The sequence below is a fragment of the Xenopus tropicalis genome, chromosome 5 (assembly GCF_000004195.4).
Source record: "Xenopus tropicalis strain Nigerian chromosome 5, UCB_Xtro_10.0, whole genome shotgun sequence".
Taxonomy (NCBI): Eukaryota; Metazoa; Chordata; class Amphibia; order Anura; family Pipidae; genus Xenopus; species Xenopus tropicalis.
Window position 1 is genome coordinate 16,852,822 of NC_030681.2, and position 18,339 is coordinate 16,871,160.

Consider the following 18,339-nt stretch of genomic DNA (forward strand, 5'->3'; position numbering starts at 1 on the left):
ACGCTTCTAAAAATCCCATAGGAATGACTAGAAAGTGGGGGAACTTTTGTGTGGTGAGCTCTAATCTTACATTTTGATAAATGTCCCCCTTTCATGATTGTGACTTCAGCTCCAGCTAAATGAGCAACAACTTATTGGGCTGTAGAAATTAGTTCTCTGAAACTGATGTAATTTGCAAGAAATAGCGATTTCCCTTTCTCTCATTGGCATATTTCATTTTCATTCTGTGGGTAAGATGTTATCACTCAACCTTTTCGTTTTTATATCCTCCTCCCTTATTAATGTAACGTAGGTGGGCAGTGTATTCCTGCAGGGTGGCAGGGCAATATTTACTATATTTCCGTTAGATTATATGGTAAGAATGTGTTCTTATTATGAATCCTAAAACTTTGATGAAACTGACCCTAGTGTGGGGCAGCAACTGATGTAGATAAATTGAATAATTAAAAATGGAATAACTGTATTTATCAAATGCCTGCCACTCATTCCATTTGTAATGATCTCAAATCACTGTACTCACTGTTAATTTAATAATTATTACAGGTATGGGACCCAGGGGCGATTCTGGACATATCGCCGCCTGAGGCGGCTCCTGGATGCCGCCCCCCGCTTCCCAGCACTTACCTTCTGAGCGAAGGAGCGGGTCCGGGGGCGGTGAGATTGCTAGTGCAGAGAGCGCAATTGCCGGAAAACCGGAAATTCGGCTCTTAAAGTTACCAGGAGCGGCTTTTTGCCGCCCCTGGTAACTGGGGTGCTTCTGCTGCCTGAGGCGAGTTTCTGAACTCGCCTAATGGCAGAAGCACCCCTGATGGGACCCCTTCTCAGGAAACCCATTATCCAGAAAGTTCCGAATTACGGAAAGGCCATCTCCCATAGGCTTCATTTTAATCAAATAATGCACCATTTTAAAAATTGATTTCCTTTTTCTCTGTAATAACAAAACAGTACCTGTACTTGATCCCAACTAAGATATAATTACCCCTTATTGGGGGCAGAACAGCCCTATTGGGTTTATTTAATGGTTAAATGATTCCCTTTTCTCTGTAATAATAAAACAGTACCTGTACTTGATCCCAACTAAGATATAATTACCCCTTATTGGGGGCAGAACAGCCCTATTGGGTTTATTTAATGGTTAAATGATTCCCTTTTCTCTGTAATAATAAAACAGTACCTGTACTTGATCCCAACTAAGATATAACTACCCCTTATTGGGGGCAGAACAGCCCTATTGGGTTTATTTAATGGTTAAATGATTCCCTTTTCTCTGTAATAATAAAACAGTACCTGTACTTGATCCCAACTAAGATATAATTACCCCTTATTGGGGGCAGAACAGCCCTATTGGGTTTATTTAATGGTTAAATGATTCCCTTTTCTCTGTAATAATAAAACAGTACCTGTACTTGATCCCAACTAAGATATAATTAATCCTTATTGAAATAATTTTATTAGCAGACTTAAGGTAAGAAATCTGAATTACAGAAAGACCCCTTATCCGGAAAACCCCAGGTCCCGAGCATTTAGGATAATGGGTCCTATACCCATATTATGAACGCCAACAGTGCTGCGAGTAAGTCCTACAGTATGTGGGTGCAAGCAGAATTATCTATGCGCCCCATAATACTGTGTGCAAGCTTAGGGAACACAGCCTACGGCACGGCTTATATTTATAACTATGTGATTTAGCAGGCTCTTTCAGATGGCAGAAATTATTTTAAAGAGCAAACAGGTTTATGCTCGGCGTGTGCCCCTTTCACACTCCGTTTTTATAGTTCTGAGAATTTAGGATATGCTGTGCCATTGGTTCTGCATAAAAGGAAGGATGTGGGTGGCTGTTTGTAGAAAAAGATACCATTAATAGCAGCAACATTTTCAAAGCCAGAAATCACCTTGCTCTTTACTGATAATGTTAAAGGGGCTTTGTGTAGTTGTCAGTGTGACAGATTTCCCTTTGTCGGAGGTGTAGGCAGAGTTGTATACAGTGTATAACACACAGCTTGTTTCTATCAGGGGAGCCTGTGTTTCAGTTATTTTAACCTTGGGCCTCAGGGAATTGCATAGCCATCCACTGACCCTTCTCATCCGCTCACTGGGACAAAGCACCTTGTGTATTAGGCCAGGGCTGACTTTCTCGCACTTTCTGAGCCTTTGCCCCCCCCCCCCCCTTTGAATGATCTTACTTGCTGAGACAAAAGGATACCTGCAGGATTTGGTTTGTAAATCCGAACCCTCGAAGAAAGCGATTGGATTCTGACAAATCCCGAACCAAATTATGAATTCAGCCGACTTGGAACACTATGGATCTGAACAGCTGAATGCAGCAATTTTTTTGTTCATGATGCAATTTTTCTTTTAGAAACTTAAAAATGCAAATTAGAGTTTAGGATTTGGCCAGATCTTTCCTGGAAGATTTGAGCTTCTGCCAAATCCAAAAATTATGTAGTAGGTGCATTTGTTTCTCCTTAAAACACTGAAAATAGAATACAGATGATATTGTTTAGGCCAGGGGTCCTCAAACTTTTTAAGCAGGGGGCCAGTTCATGATCCCTCATACTGCTAGGGGACTAAAGTCGTCCCCCATCCCGTGTCCTCATACTATGTCCGGCTCCCCCCTGTGTCCTCCGGCTCCCCCCTGTGTCCTCCAGTTCCCCCCTTTGTCCTCGCGTCAGATCATAGTGGGGGCCATCCAGCCCGCCGTCTGTAGTTTGAGGATGCCTGGTTTAGGCACAGAAATATATGTGAAATTCTGCATTTTCATTATGAGCGCCATGGTTTCATTGACACAGTCATTGCACCAATGGGGATTTTGCAGCTACAGCAGTGGTCCTCAAACTACGGCCCGTGGGCTGGATCTGGCCCCCTGCTGCGTCCTCACCCCTGGCAGCGGAGAGAGACAGGAGGGTGGACGGACGAATGGAGTGCAGGGGGGGAGGGGTTGGGTGATGTTGATGTTGCCCATAGCAACCAATCAGCAATTACATTTGGACAGTCCCCTACAAGTTAGGAAACAAAAGAAAAGATCTGATTGGTTGCTATGGGCAACAACACCAGTGATGTTAGCTTACACCCTATAATAAATATGCCCCTAACTGTACTAGACCAGTAATAGCTATGAAGCTACAGCTGTTGCAGAACCACAACTGTTGTGAAATTGATGAGGGCCAGAGGTTGCTGAACACTGATCTATTTAGTTTACGTATGCGAAAGAAACATTTGAACAAAGAAAAAAAATCTAATTTTCATTGATGTCACAGCTCTGCAGGGCTTTGTGCCTTCTGGGAAGGGGAGAAATGATGCATCTGAAATGAATAATTGCTTGAGAGCTGTGGTTTGCAGGTGTCAAGAGGAGGATGTCCCCACAACCCCCTGAAAGCACTCTACAACCGCTTAGTGTGAAACACACACGTTGGGCTGCATGAAGCCGCTCCCTATACAGACTCCTTATTGATTCATGCCCTGGGATTGTATGTGAAGGGTTAACCCCTTACTCAGCAGCAATTCTACGTCGTTGGCTTTATTACTTATCTTTCTGTGCAGGCCCTCTACTATTCATATTCCCATCTCTCGTTTAATCCACTACCTGGTTTCTAAGGTAAAAAAGACCCTAGCAACCAGATAACAGCTCAAATTCCTAATGGAGCTGCTGAACAAAAAGCTAAAAACCATAACAAATGAAGACCAGTTGCTAATTGTCTCAGTATATCAATGCCTACATCATATTGAAAGTTAATTTAAAGGTGAACTACCCCTTTAATCCTCACAATTGAAATAGCTCAAAGCTTGCTCAATAATACTCCTGATACAGGCATATGTTTAAATACAAATTATGGACTGTGTTAGCATACAGTAAGGCTACTGCATAAACAAACCCCTACCCACAAGCAAGAAAAATACAGCTTCGTGTGCCGACTGGTATTTGCAAAACACTTTCCCGTTTAGAACTCTCATGCCTTTTTAAATAGCCCAAATAGTTCCGATGCCTTCGGATAACAGTTGTTCTTTTATTATCTGCAGTTTCTTGGATGACAAGTTCCAGAATTTCTCTTGCACTCTTTTCAAATGTCGTAATGCTTTAGCATTGCATTACATTCTGATTCAGCACAAAATCCAACCGATTGGGCTTTTAGAGAACATACTGTCATTTATAAATCAATTTGTTTTTTCGGATCATTTTCTCGCGGGAATAAGAAAGAAAATTCTCAGTGATTTCTCCTGAAATCAAGTAATACGTGCTTATGGAATATCACGTGAAGTATAATTTGCAGCCAGACATCTACATTCTTAAAGGGTGTAAAGGCAAAAATAAAATTGCACTTACTGTTTCTCCACCTAATAAGAAGGATATGTGCAGTATACTTTAGTTAGAAAATCTGTACTCTTTCTTTAAAATCTGTCGCTCAATTCACCATTCGGCTGCTCTCCCTCTGAAAGCGGCCTGCAGAAATCCATTTTGAGGTGGAGAAGCAGTAAGTGAAGTTTATTTTTGCCTTTACATCCCCTTAAAGGCTGTTATGCCAAGGGTTGGACTGGGCGGTGCGGGGCCCCTGGGCAGGGTGCCCTGCCCTAACCCCCAACAGGGGACCCCCCCCCGACTTCCTCCCCTGAGCGCGCCAAAGTGATCCGTAAGGTGACGGACAACCTCAGCCAGGGGGAGCACTGTCGGGGGCCGGGCGTGGGCCGCTGGGGCCCACCGGGTTTTTTCCTGGTGCCCCTGCAGCCCAGTCTGACCCTGGTTATGTCTCATTATTTACTATACATTAAAATTCTGAAAAATAGGTGTCTCAGTAAAAAGTCTGTAGATATAACGTTTTTGTTCTGTCCCAGCTTGAACAAAGTTGGCCATACACAAGGTCACCAAGCAAGCGGATCTTTTCCTGATATCCCCACCTACGGGTGGGCGATATCAGGCTAATTCAGTTGTCTGGCTATGGTCCATCGGTTCGGGGACCACATTAACGAGCCAATGCGGTCCCCGATCCGACTAATTGTTAAACATGCCCGATCAAGATCTGCCTGATTTCAGGCCTGATATCGGTTGGCAGGCCGGTGGTTAGTGCCCCATACACGGGCCGATAAGCTCCCCGAATCGGTCTAAGGGACCAATATCAGCAGTTTGAATCAGCCCGTGTATGGCAGCCTTTAGTCTATATAATTCTCAGAATGCATCTAATCTACTTTCTCTCCAGCCGATTTCTATAATCGATAGTGTGAGCGGTTTGGGGTCTAAAGACCCCATGATGCGACTTTCTATTCCCACCTAATAGAAAGAAGACAGCTGTGCCAAGGTAGGCTGCTTTGTTTAATGTAACTAATGCTGTGCTATAAAACCTTGCAGCCTCCCATAACTGGATCTCTCCTGTTTTGGCTTATGTTTACTTTTACAAGATTATCACATTTCGGGCTGCCGTGTCCCCAGTTCACAGAAGAAGAAGAATGCAGAAGTTTACTGACAGGAAGAGATCCACATCATACCGTGCCGCTCGATTGCTTACACAGAATCGTGTGCCATTTTCTTACCTGCACATTATATTGTGTAAGGAGCAGTCAAGGTTGGCAGCTTAGAAGTAGTATGTAGATTTTATTTGTAGCCCAATAAGAGATAATGTTTGTACATCTACAAATGCAGTGATCAAAGTGCGATATCAAGTGCAGTCAATAAGTTTATTCACAGAATTCTGGCACCATTCTGGTCACAAAAGTCTGGTTCAGAGCTGGTGTTAGCTCTAGGGTTGCCCTACATCAATAGGCACAGCAGTATTTAATTCAGAACAGAAGGCAGGAAGGACTGAGCGGAGCCGTGAGCAACTATATGGAAGTGCAAGTATCTTTAAAGGAGAAGGAAAGTCATTTTGGCATTTTGCTGCCAATAGATGCAAGCTAGAATGCTACATTTATCCTGCAGAAAGCTTTACCATACTTGGGTAAACAGCCCTAGAAGCTCCCTCCATTTGTTTAAGATAGCAGCTGCCATTTTAGCTTGGTATTCATAGCTTCCTGCTGCAGCTCTAGCCGTTGGTACCATAGATCACACATTCTGATGGGAGGGGGGAGCAGGAGAAGGGAGAGAGGAGAACAGGAAAAAACTGCAGACTCCGGCCCCCTGGAATGAAGGATTTTTCTGAGAGTTGAAGTCAGATACCCTAAGAATATGTTTACAAAAAAGGAGACAACAAATCCTGTGTTTCTTTTGATAGAGGATTCGTTACTGTGAGTGCTTATGGCTGTATTTACATAAACCTTTCTGATAAAGCTTACTTAGTTTTTACCTTTCCTTCTCCTTTAATGAAAGTGTTTTTATGCGTAACTGACTTTGGGAAAAGTGCTGCACATGTATTTTAGAATGATGTAGCATTTATATCTTGAGGCAATTTGCAGTCGGTGTTCATTTTTTATTTGTGTGTTTCCCGCCACCTAGTACTGTTACTAGTACAAGTAACTGGTTGGATGGATTCTTAGCAAGTGAGGGAATACAGGGGTAGGGGGGGATAGCTCTCAGTACAAGTGAGGGAATACAGGGGTAGGGGGGATAGCTCTCAGTACAAGTGAGGGAATACAGGGGTATGGGAGATAGCTCTCAGTACAAGTGAGGGAATACAGGGGTAGGGGAGATAGCTCTCAGTACAAGTGAGGGAATACAGGGGTAGGGGGGATAGCTCTCAGTACAAGTGAGGGAATACAGGGGTAGGGGAGATAGCTCTCAGTACAAGTGAGGCAATACAGGGGTAGGGGGGATAGCTCTCAGTACAAGTGAGGGAATACAGGGGTAGGGGAGATAGCTCTCAGTACAAGTGAGGGAATACAGGGGTAGGGGGGATAGCTCTCAGTACAAGTGAGGGAATACAGGGGTAGGGGAGATAGCTCTCAGTACAAGTGAGGGAATACAGGGGTAGGGGAGATAGCTCTCAGTACAAGTGAGGGAATACAGGGGTAGGGGAGATAGCTCTCAGTACAAGTGAGGGAATACAGGGGTAGGGGGGATAGCTCTCAGTACAAGTGAGGGAATACAGGGGTATGGGGGATAGCTCTCAGTACAAGTGAGGGAATACAGGGGTAGGGGGATAGCTCTCAGTACAAGTGAGGGAATACAGGGGTAGGGGGATAGCTCTCAGTACAAGTGAGGGAATACAGGGGTAGGGGGGATAGCTCTCAGTACAAGTGAGGGAATACAGGGGTAGGGGGGATAGCTCTCGGTACAAGTGAGGGAATACAGGGGTAGGGGAGATAGCTCTTGATCCAGGGACTGATCTGATTTCCCATCTTGGAGTCAGGAAAGAATTTTTCCCCTCTGCAGCAAATTAGAGAGGCTTCAGATGGGGTTTTCGCCTTCCTCTGGATCAACTAGCAGTTAGGCAGGTTATATATAGGCATTATGGTTAAACTTGATGGACGTATGTCTTTTTTCAACCTAACTTACTATGTTACTATGCTGTGATATTCATTTTAGAGGCTTGCACATCTAATGTTGCTTAAAAACATAAATGCCATAAATAAAATGCTAATAAATGTTAAGATGTGACCAATTTCCATTTAGTTATATTCAAACTTCACATTTGGTGGGAAGAATGGGTTCTTAAGTTTGATTCCAGCCAGGACAATGGAGTTTGTGCATTCTCCCCTTGCCTGTGTGCGTTTCCTATTGGTTCCTCCCACTCTCCCAATCCCTAATTAGCTATGTGTCAGCGCTATATAAACAAATCACAATAATAAGGTTAGTGTATACCTGGGACTCGCTGTTACCACAAAGCTTGTGCAGACACGGGCGAGCCTCGTCATTATGTGTAGGCACTAAGTAACTGAAAATAAACCGGAGTCGTTTTTAAGCTCTTTAGTCTATGAAAGTAAAACATTTATTTTTCTAATGAAATTGGTTAGGCACTTTCAGAATATTTTCTCAACACGATCCAAAACTTTTATGCCCAGGGACTAAAGTCTTGGGTCTTTGGCAGCTCCTCTAATTGGCCCTCGTATTTGTATATTATAGTTAAGGTCTTAAAGGTAAATGTATTGGGTATTTGGCATGAGAGTGCAATATAGTTCTGTCTGGTTATATTCACCTACGACCTGGCACCTTTTCTCCTCTGTTCTATTTATACAGCCGACAATCTGTGTATATTTATAGTGCGCTATTAAACGCTCGCACATTAGAGAGGCCTTCGACTATACAGCTGCGCTTTGCTAATTGGAGCCTGTTAAGATAATTTCGCTTGATACTTTGTCTTCACCAATAAGGGCTTTCTTTATTTTGGCAAACGTTCTTGTCCCGCCTCCCCTATACGTGCACAACGGAGGTCACAAAAGAAAGAAAAGTAAAGCAGAAACCCAGCTGCTTCAGCAAGTATGTGAGAGAATTTCCTTCACTTCATGCACCGTAAATTACTGATTTTCCTGGAATTAGCAAGTTGCGTTATCTTGACTAAACATTTCTCTTCTCTCATGGCCAGATTCCAGTACGCTGCAATTATTGATGCGCAATAGGGGCCTTACGGCTGCACAATCCCTGTAATCCTGCATGCAAAGCTATACATACAGTTTTCACTTGGGTAGTGCAAAAAAACTTGTGTAATACTAATAACAGTATGTGAACTGCTATCTTGGAACCCATTATACAGAAATATGGCATTGCTGTTTCCCATTGAGTCAAACAATTCTTCTGTGCTACTTTTTTGACAGGTACAGGTATAGGATCCCTTATCTGGAAACCCGTTATCCAGAAAGTTCCGAATTATAGAAAGGCCATCTCCCATAGACTCCATTTTAATCAAATAATTCACATTTTTAAAAATGATTCCCTTTTTCTCTGTAATAATAAAACAGTACCTGTACTTGATCCCAACTAAGATATAATTACCCCTTATTGGGGGCAGAACAGCCCTATTGGGTTTATTTCATGGTTAAATGATTCCCTTTTCTCTGTAATAATAAAACAGTACCTGTACTTGATCCCAAAGAAGATATAATTACCCCTTATTGGGGGCAGAACAGTCCTATTGGGTTTATTTCATGGTTAAATGATTCCCTTTTCTTGCCTATTTTGCTTAGGAAATATTTATGGTTTTATTTCCTGCAGGGCACAATTTGAAAATGAAAGCCGCATTCTACTTCCTGATCCCAAAGATCAAGTCAAACTGAGAATCCTCTGTATAAATAAACCCCTCCCTTCCTCCTGCCCTTAGTGACAGCTTATTATCTTTTTAGATAAACGGCAGCTCATTATACAAAACATTCTCAGTGGACTCTGCTCTTTGGGATCAGGAAGTTAAAGAATAGGCAAAAAGTATGTTCTGTACCTTCCATTCATTGATCTCATTGATTTTATTGCCAATAGATTAGTCACAATAGTGTAAGCTTGAACACTATATTTATTCTTCAGAAAGCTTTACCATACCGGAGTAAACAGCCCTAGAAGCTCCCTCTGTTTAACATAGCAGCTGCCATTTTAGCTTGCTCTGGGTAGCTTCCTGCTGCAGCTCTAGAGGTGTGGTAGCTCAGATCACACAGATGGGAGGGGGAGTGAATTCTGATGAGAGGGGGAAGCAGGAGAAGAGAGGGAGAGAGGAGCAGATACCCTACAAACATGTTTACAAAAAAGAAGACAAGAAATCCTGTGTTTCTTTTGATAGAGGACTCTGCAGCATTTGAGTGCTTATGGCTGTATTTATTTAGACTTTTCTGATATAGCTTACTTAGTTCTTACCTTTCCTTCTCGTTTAAGCAACACAGAAGTTCTTTAGTGGATGACATAAAACTTATTGCTGTTGATTGTGCAAGTTACATGAGCAACTTGAGGTTATAATGCAGACCAGCATTATGTTTCCATGCTGCATAACCAGATCCTGGGACAGGGGGCATTTATACCATTACTGATCCCCTGCAGCATGGACAGCTAAGCATTTAAAGTGCATTAATGCATTTGTTTACATGTAGTTTTCTTTTGTATGAGTCCCTTGTTTTGCGGACTTCCGGCAGGTTGCCACTTGGCTTATAATGATGTTTAAACACAGTTGCTTTTTTGAGCTGGTTTGGCAATGATAAAAATCATATCTGTAAATAAGACCTTATAATGTAGGGCAGGAATACACTATCGTAGTGTTCAAGAAACCAGAGCAGTGTAATGAATTAGTTGCCGTTGATCCCTAAAAGAGCAGTTTATACAATTTAGAACTTCCCCTTTAAATCAGAATTATTGTTAAGTTGCCCAGTATAGGATTTTTGAAATATCCAAATACTGTACAGTGTTGCATAAATATAACATAGGTACAGCTGTTATTTCCCTACTGTCCGTTGGAATCTTTGGAGATGTGAATGAGTTAAATCTAAAATGCAAGTTTTAGATTTTTAACATTTAATGTGGCTTTAGCCTTGTCCTGTGAGAATCTGCCAGAGGAGCTCTGGCCCAAACTCAAGCATCTCTGATATGGCAGCAATGAATGTTCTAGGGCTCTGACAACAATATGGTGCAGAAAGCTCAGCACGGAGTCCTAGCTAACAGCCAAGGCTTTAGGAGAGAATGGATGCAGAAGCTGTCATTCTGCTCTTACCTCTGAACAATCCATTTGGCTGCATGTACATTCCTCCCCTAATCTACGGCTAAGAGGCCAAGCAGATTTTTGGATCACTTGCAATTTTTTTCATTTTTTTTTCAGTCCATCTCTTATTCTAGCCAAATGCTGTAGTGTGTAATGATCTTATGATGATAGCTCGGAGATTGAGTTCTTGTAGCATGGAATAAGACTTACCTTCGAGTCCAGAACACATACAGAGTAGATTTCCTGCATGTCCGGGGCGGGACTTCCTCTTAAGTACAGGATGTGAGCTGCACTCGGCTATGGGTGCCTTGTGCATCCTCCTACCCACAAAAGTGCACAGCATGAACAAATTAAGTCTCGACCCACTGACAGAACAGAAAGCACACTCCGCACGGAGAAGAGTCAGACTATTGCTTATTTTACTTTTCATCCATATACTACAGGTATGGGACCTGTTATCCAGAATTCTCAGGTCCTGTGGCTTTTCAGAATAGAGATCTTGCTGTAATTTGGATTTCCATGTCTTAAATCTACTAAAAATAATTTTAAGATTAATTAAACCCAATAGGGTTGATTTGCCTCCAATGAGCATTAATTATATCTTAGGTGGGATCATGTACAGGTACTGTTTTATTATTACAGAGAAAAGGGAATCATTTAACCATGAAATAAACCCAATAGGGCTGTTCTGCCCCCAATAAGGGGTAATTATATCTTAGTTGGGATCAAGTACAGGTACTGTTTTATTATTACAGAGAAAAGGGAATCATTTAACCATGAAATAAACCCAATAGGATTGTTCTGCCCCCAATAAGGGGTAATTATATCTTAGTTTGGATCAAATACAGGTACTGTTTTATTATTACAGAGAAAAGGGAATCATTTAACCATGAAATAAACCCAATAGGGCTGTTCTGCCCCCAATAAGGGGTAATTATATCTTAGTTGGGATCAAGTACAGGTACTGTTTTATTATCACAGAGAAAAGGGAAATCATTTTTAAAAATTACAATTATATGATTAGAATGCAGTCTATGGAAGATGGTCTTCCCGTAATTCAAAACTTTCTGGATAACGAGTTTCCGGATAACGGATCCCATTTCTGTTTGAAATTATGAATTTCCCTCTTGAGAAAATTAACAACTAGCAACTTTCCAAGCCTGAGGGCTACACAACAAGATCTTCCCATGTTCTAGGAATTGACACAATTTTTTGCTATCCAAACTCATTCTCGGATTTTGTGTTTCCCTGGAACTTACACTGTTTTGATGCTTCCCCTGGAAAATGTACAATTTTTTATTTACTATTTACTGTTATTTGCTAGGGTCCATTTCATCAGGAGCCAATTACCTGAGTGTGGACTCATTTGTAACTTCTTCCTTCTCTACCTTGCTGTTACAGATGACAGTGTTTCTGCTGCGAGTACCTCGGATGTTCAAGACCGCCTGTCTGCCTTGGAGCTAAGAGTTCAGCAGCAAGAAGATGAAATCACTGTGCTTAAAGCAGCCCTGGCCGATGTCCTCCGGCGCCTGGCCATATCCGAAGATCAAGTGGCCACTGTAAGAAAAGCTGTACCCAGCAAAGGTGAATTTGCTTTACTTTCATTGTTCCTATTATTTTTTTTGCAAAGTGTATACAGTAAGGAATTTCTTGTCTTGAGTGCAAGTGCTATTTTTTTTCCTAATTTTAAGATCCAAATACTTGTTAATGTATAAATTGTTCTATTAGTTTATTTCCAAAGCACATTTCATTATATTTCCTTAAAAGACAGTGACCGTACTGGCCATACATTGCATGAGACACTCATTTGGTAACATCACCAGACAAAAGCAGATCTTTCCCCGATGTGCCCTCCTTGAGGTCCGCAATATTGAACTGATCCGATCTAACTGTAGATATCAGTATCACAATAGCCTTGGATACTCTGCTTGTTCAAGAACTCATCCAGGCCCCTCTTATAGGCATTAACAGAATCTGCCATTACAGCATCACTAGGAAGGGCATTCCCCAGCCTCACTGCCCTCACTGTGAGGGACCCCCTATGCTGCTTCAAATGGAAGCTCCTTTAATCTAAAGGGGGGGGCCCTCTGGTGCATTGATCGTTTTTATGGGAATAATCCCCTCTAATGTACTTGTACAGAGTAATCATTTCCCCTCGCAAGCGCCTCTTTTCCAGAGAAAACAACCCCAACCTCGACAGTCTCACCTCATAGTTTAACCCTTCCATTCCCTTTACCAGTTTAGTTGCAGTCTCTGCACTCTCTCCAGCTCATTAATATACTTCTTAAGGACTGGAGCCCAAAACTGCACTGCATACTCAAGGGGGGCCTTACCAGGGACCTATAAAGAGACAAAATTATGTTTTCATACCTTGAGTCAAGGGATGTCTGATCAAAAGACCATCGGAGCATTGGAACACATGAGCTGATAAGGTCATTGCTCCGACAAGATTTTTGAACCTGTCTGATCGATATCTGCCTAATCTTTGGCCAGATATCGTTGGTGTAGGCCTGTCCGAGTGCCCCATAGAAGGGCAGATAAGCTGCTGACTCAGACTAAAGGAGCCAAATCAGTGGCTAAAATCTGCCCACGTATGGCCACCTTAAGATATACTGCTGCTGTCCCATGGCAAGTAGTCTATGCCACTTAAATTCAAGTCAGCAGTATGCTTCTATAGGATAGAGGCTTGGGGAAAGAGATGTACTGGGTTATACACAGCATTATTTGCTTAAAATTGACTTTATGGAAGGTGGCTTTCCTATAATTTGGAGCTTTCTCATAAATATCCAACATCTTTAATTAAAAAATAAAAAAAAAACACAGAAAACCAAGACCAGTTAAAATGGATCTGTCTGTAACATACTAAAAGAACACCAGCAAAACCTGTTCTTTACAGGTTGAACCCTTATTATTTTCAATCAATACTTAGTATGTTAAATAGAGATGGCAATATTGTGGCACCCTCTATATACACTTGTTCAGAACTCCCTTCTCTTGAGTGACAGCAATAGATTGCTATTGCCTATGGCAAAACACACCTCAAAGATGTAGCATGGTAGCACGCTATCTAGAAACAACTTGTCATTCAGAGTTGGCTTCACTTCAGCATTCACTGGTAATCAGGTCAGGTATTCTCTTGCAGCCGACTGATATTTTTCCCCAAAGCTAGTAGAACCAGCTACGGTTTGAATTACAAGGCAACTTTTCCTATATAGTGCACTCTGTCCTTTCAAAATTAAGCTGTAGTTGTACAGTATATTCTTCTATTTAAATATCAGTGAAGGGAGTTTTATAGAACAAAAAGTGCCCTCCTTCAGCTATGAGTAATGGCGATGGGCAGCAAATGAGTTTTCCAAACAATCCAGTGCCACTTTAAGCATATCTTCATGAAAAATAATGGATTACTACAGTTGTTTTCCCTTATGTTCCCATATGTTTTTAATAAGTTTGCACAGCTTCTCTATCAGCATTGCCTATAATGGATAAGTTCAAGTTCCCCGTGATGTTGCTCCACAACCCCTTGGATGTTGCTCTCAGTGCCCCCAAACCAGGGAGTTATTTTTGAATTCCTGACTTGGGGGCAAGTTTTGGTTGAATAAAAACAAGATTTCCTACCAAATAAAGCCCCTGTAAGCTGATAGGGTGCATAGAGGCTGCCTAATAGCCAATCACAGCCCTTATTTGGCTCCTCCATGAACTTTTATGGTGCTTGTGTTGCTTCTCAAGTCTTTTTACATTTGACTGTGGCTCAAGAGTAAGATTGGGGACCCCTGCTTTAAATGAATCATTACAGCTTCTTTCCCTTTGTATACTGGAGTGAGTTAGCACAGCTTCTAAGTCAGCTTTGCCTATAATGGATAAGGACAACAATAATATTTCCTTCTTGTTTGTAACAGATTAACATAGGCTCCCCCCCCCCACCCCCGTATTTCACATTGCAAGTACCCCATTTGCTGCTGCGATGGGTGGAACAACATTAGCCCAACACCCTTATATAGAAGAGAACCACTGCTTCCGCCCGTATATCCTTTAAGTCAGGGATCCCAATCTTTTTTTCTCATGAGCATCCCTCGGATGTAAATAGTGTTAGGGAGCCACACAAGCATGAAGAAACTTCCTTGGGGGCCAAATAAGGGCTGTGATTGGCTATTTGATTGGCTCATTTGGACTGCTGGCCTGCAGGAGGCTCTGCTTGGGGTAAAACTGTGTCTCTGGGCTTCCTAAACTTGCCTCCAAGCAAGAAATTTAAAAATAAGCAGCTACTTTGAGGCCACTGGGAGCAACACCAAATGGGTTGGTGAGCAACATGTTGCTTATGAACCACTGGATGGGGATCACTGCTACAAGTAATCAGCACTTTTCTTATGTAAAGGTCTTGCACCTTTTCCTCCTGCCTCCATTAATGGTTCTGCACATTTATTTATAAAGCCTACCACTGAGCCTACTACATTGTTATTGGCTGCAAACGGCTGTTAACACCCAACCAGTTATTTTTCCTGGAAGTGTAGCACAAGTGCACATAACGCAAATCATTTATATGCAACTTATTCACTACTTGTTTTTCTTTTTTTTTTTTTTTTTTTTTTTAATTTACAAGGATAAGCATTTGTTATAAAACAGAAGTGTTATTTGGCAAGTATACAGTTTATTCACTGAATGGCTCTAGTGCTCATGGTTATGCAGCTGGATGGGGCAGGTGTGGGCTATAGCCAGTTGCTGGTTCCTGCCCAGCTGCATGTCATGCTGTTGTTCTGTTTGGACTGTGCCAGCCACCATACTTCTGCACACTCGGTCAATGTGTGTGGCCTTACTGTGTCTTTCATTAACTCTGTGCCACTTCATCTTATGAAAATAATCAGGCAGTATTAATAATGTTCAAATAAAAAGATGCCAGTTTATAACTAACATCTGCCTTTAATGTACTATCTCCAATGTCTCAGTAATGTAGGTTACTGTATTCCCTATAGAAACAGCCCTGTGGATAAAGCAATAGTTGATTTCCTTTTCATATTCATTTGCAAGCAGAAGGTTAATTCTATCAGAAGGGCTAAAAATACAAAGGCAAACTATTTGGATTCTGAAGCGGAAGTTCTGCTTTGAAGTTTTATTCAAATGCCCTTTGGTTTCAATCTACACAACCATCTTTTTGCCCCTGGGCATAACCAGCCGCATTCCCCCAGTTCATAATCTATAATGCATGTTTCCTTAGTACAGAGCTGAATTTCTCAATACCATGAATAATGCAAGCTTCCATCACTCTTGTTTACTGTAAAGCAAAGGGAATAAAGCAATGTGACACTTTTATTAGATTTATTTCTGTAGTGTCAGGCTTTTATCTGCAAGGTCCTGTCATTTATCAGATAAACTGGGGGGAAGTAAAAATAACATGCTTTGGTGTGGAACCAGTATTTACTGTTACATGGCCGTTTTAGATTTTTAGAACTTGTAAATGTAAAAAAAAATGTAAATTGTTTAATTTTAGTAGTTACCTTAACTCTAAAGGTGGCCATACACGGGCCGATTGTAGCTGCCGATATTGGTCCCTTAGACAGATTCGGCAGCTTATCGGCCAATGTAGGGGCACAAACGATGGGCCTGCCCGATATCTGGCCTGAAATCGCCCAGATATCGGTTGGGCAGGTTAAAAAAATGTACGGTAGTCGGATCGGGGGCCGCATCGGCTCGTTGATGCGGTCCCCGAACCGACTGCGCCTATTACTGGTGTTTTAATTCAGTCGTTTGGCCCCAGAGCCAAACGACTGAATTAGCCTGAATTCACCCGATATCGCCCACCCGTAGGTGGGGATATCGGGAGAAGATTCACTCGCTTGGCGACCTTGCCAACCGAACAAATCTTAACATGTATGGCCACCTTAACTTGTAAGTGACAGCAGTAACCCCCAATTCTGTCTCATTCACAGGCTTACTGGCACTTAAGTCACTTATTTGCTGATATTAGTCAGCTTTGTAACTGTTATAATTGTTTTCTTTTTAAAATACCTGTGCTTAAATATAAACTCATAGCTCATGATTAAATTCCCATTAAAGGGGCGGTATACTGCTTTGTTCAACATGAATGTAATGAATAGGGCTTGCACTGAACATACTATTTGCCTGTTTTTTCTTTTACAAAAACACACTGTTTTTGTTATTTCTTGAGCTAAACAGGGAAATGAAGCTACTCCATGTTTGATCCTTACAAGGTAAATGCTTTAATTACCAGTATACTGTACAAACCCTAACTTCCACCTTTGCTGTGACTGTTTTGTTAGCAAGGATCCATTATACAGAAGGATTATCTGTGCACTGGGAATTTTAATTATCTACCTCGCAAGGACCAAACATGGAGTAGCTTCAGTTTCTCTGTTTGTCCTGTTTAGCGCAAAAATAACAAAAACCTGAGATTTGTTATGATTGAAATAGACAAAATCCCAAGCCATACTGGTTGCGCTCACGTTGCACAAGGGATATAATGCTACTTTAGTAGGGGACGCATATACCTTTATTTGCACAAGTTTTAGTGGTTTCACCAGGAAGGAAGCTTGGAGTGGTGGTTTGAGCTGCTGGGTTGGATTTTTCTGCAGAATTGCACTTTGTACAAGAGAATGTCTGTGCTGATATAGGTTTATAGTTATCTTTATGGGAAATGCTTACACACATACAACTGTAAAGTTCCACCTTCAATATGGAATGGAAATCCCCCCAATGACATCATCAGGTACTGCCAAGATAACACAACAGGAAGGCTATGAGAAGTGCTAAGTTAGTAGCAAACTGAGATATTAACAGCTTACCCAGTCCTTAAATTCTGATCACATTTGCAGTGATGCAGACTATAAAATGATTTATTTGCTTATAATGGAGTCTATGGGAGATCGCCTTTAATGTCATTCAAAACTTTCTGGATAACAGATCCTATACCTGTACTTCCTAATTTTACAAACATCTATTCAGAAATTATTTTGGGCAGAATAAAGGTGCTTCTCTCTTGCAAGGTAAAATGGCAAAGTTAATTGATTTAGTGGCTAGTGAATTGATTTAGTGGCTAGTGAATTGATTTATGTATTCTGTTTCACGGCTCTGCATATCAGTCCCTATATCATCCTGCCTTTCATTACTTTGATCCATATTTGGCTGTAGTCCATCCAGTCCCTTGGCCAAGAGAATGTCATTGCCGTTTCTCCAAGTCACGGACGTGCCCCAAAAGATAGCCGACAGGGCTAAGTTTAGTTTTGGAGGATATTCAGAGTATTATTGCACATTGGCAAGTTTTACAGGAGGTAGTTTTTGAGAAAAACAGACATAATAGCTGCCTCAGGCAAGGACCAAACTGCACGTAGGGACATTTATAGAAGCAAGGAAAGCTCTGCAACAGGAACAGCATTGTGCATTCCTCCTGTACTAAGCACAACAGGTACATTTATGTCCCTTATAGCTCCATTAATCCTCCTTATTGTGTCTGCTGCCTGAAAATATCCAGTGTCTCAAAAATGATTTGCTATATGACTTCTACAAGCAGCAGGGTTCTGTATAAACCTCCAAACTGTCAATAGTTTTTAAACTACAACTAAACTCATTTACACAAATGTCAGTCATTTATCAAAAGATCTGAAAAGAGATCTGACGTAGAAAAAACATGAAAACTGCAACTTTTTCATATTTTCGCACAATAGCAAGCGTCAAAAAAAACCCTGAAAACCGCTAAAGGTAAGAACCCACAGATCAGTTCAGTCACTTATGATCGATCTCTATCATGGGTGACAAACTGCTCCGCAAAGGCTTTTCCACCGGCAACAATAGGAGTAATCCG

At 41.5% G+C, this 18,339-nt stretch overlaps 1 protein-coding gene across 5 annotated transcripts in view; it reads left to right on the top strand.

The window, feature by feature from the left end:
• Window positions 1-18,339, top strand: part of eml4 (echinoderm microtubule associated protein like 4) — a 124,521-nt gene that overhangs the window by 64,082 nt on the left and 42,100 nt on the right. For all 5 annotated transcript variants that reach the window (XM_031901660.1, XM_031901657.1, XM_031901659.1 and 2 more), the window contains 1 exon segment: window positions 11,931-12,113. In XM_031901660.1, coding sequence (XP_031757520.1) covers window positions 11,931-12,113 — 183 coding nt within the window.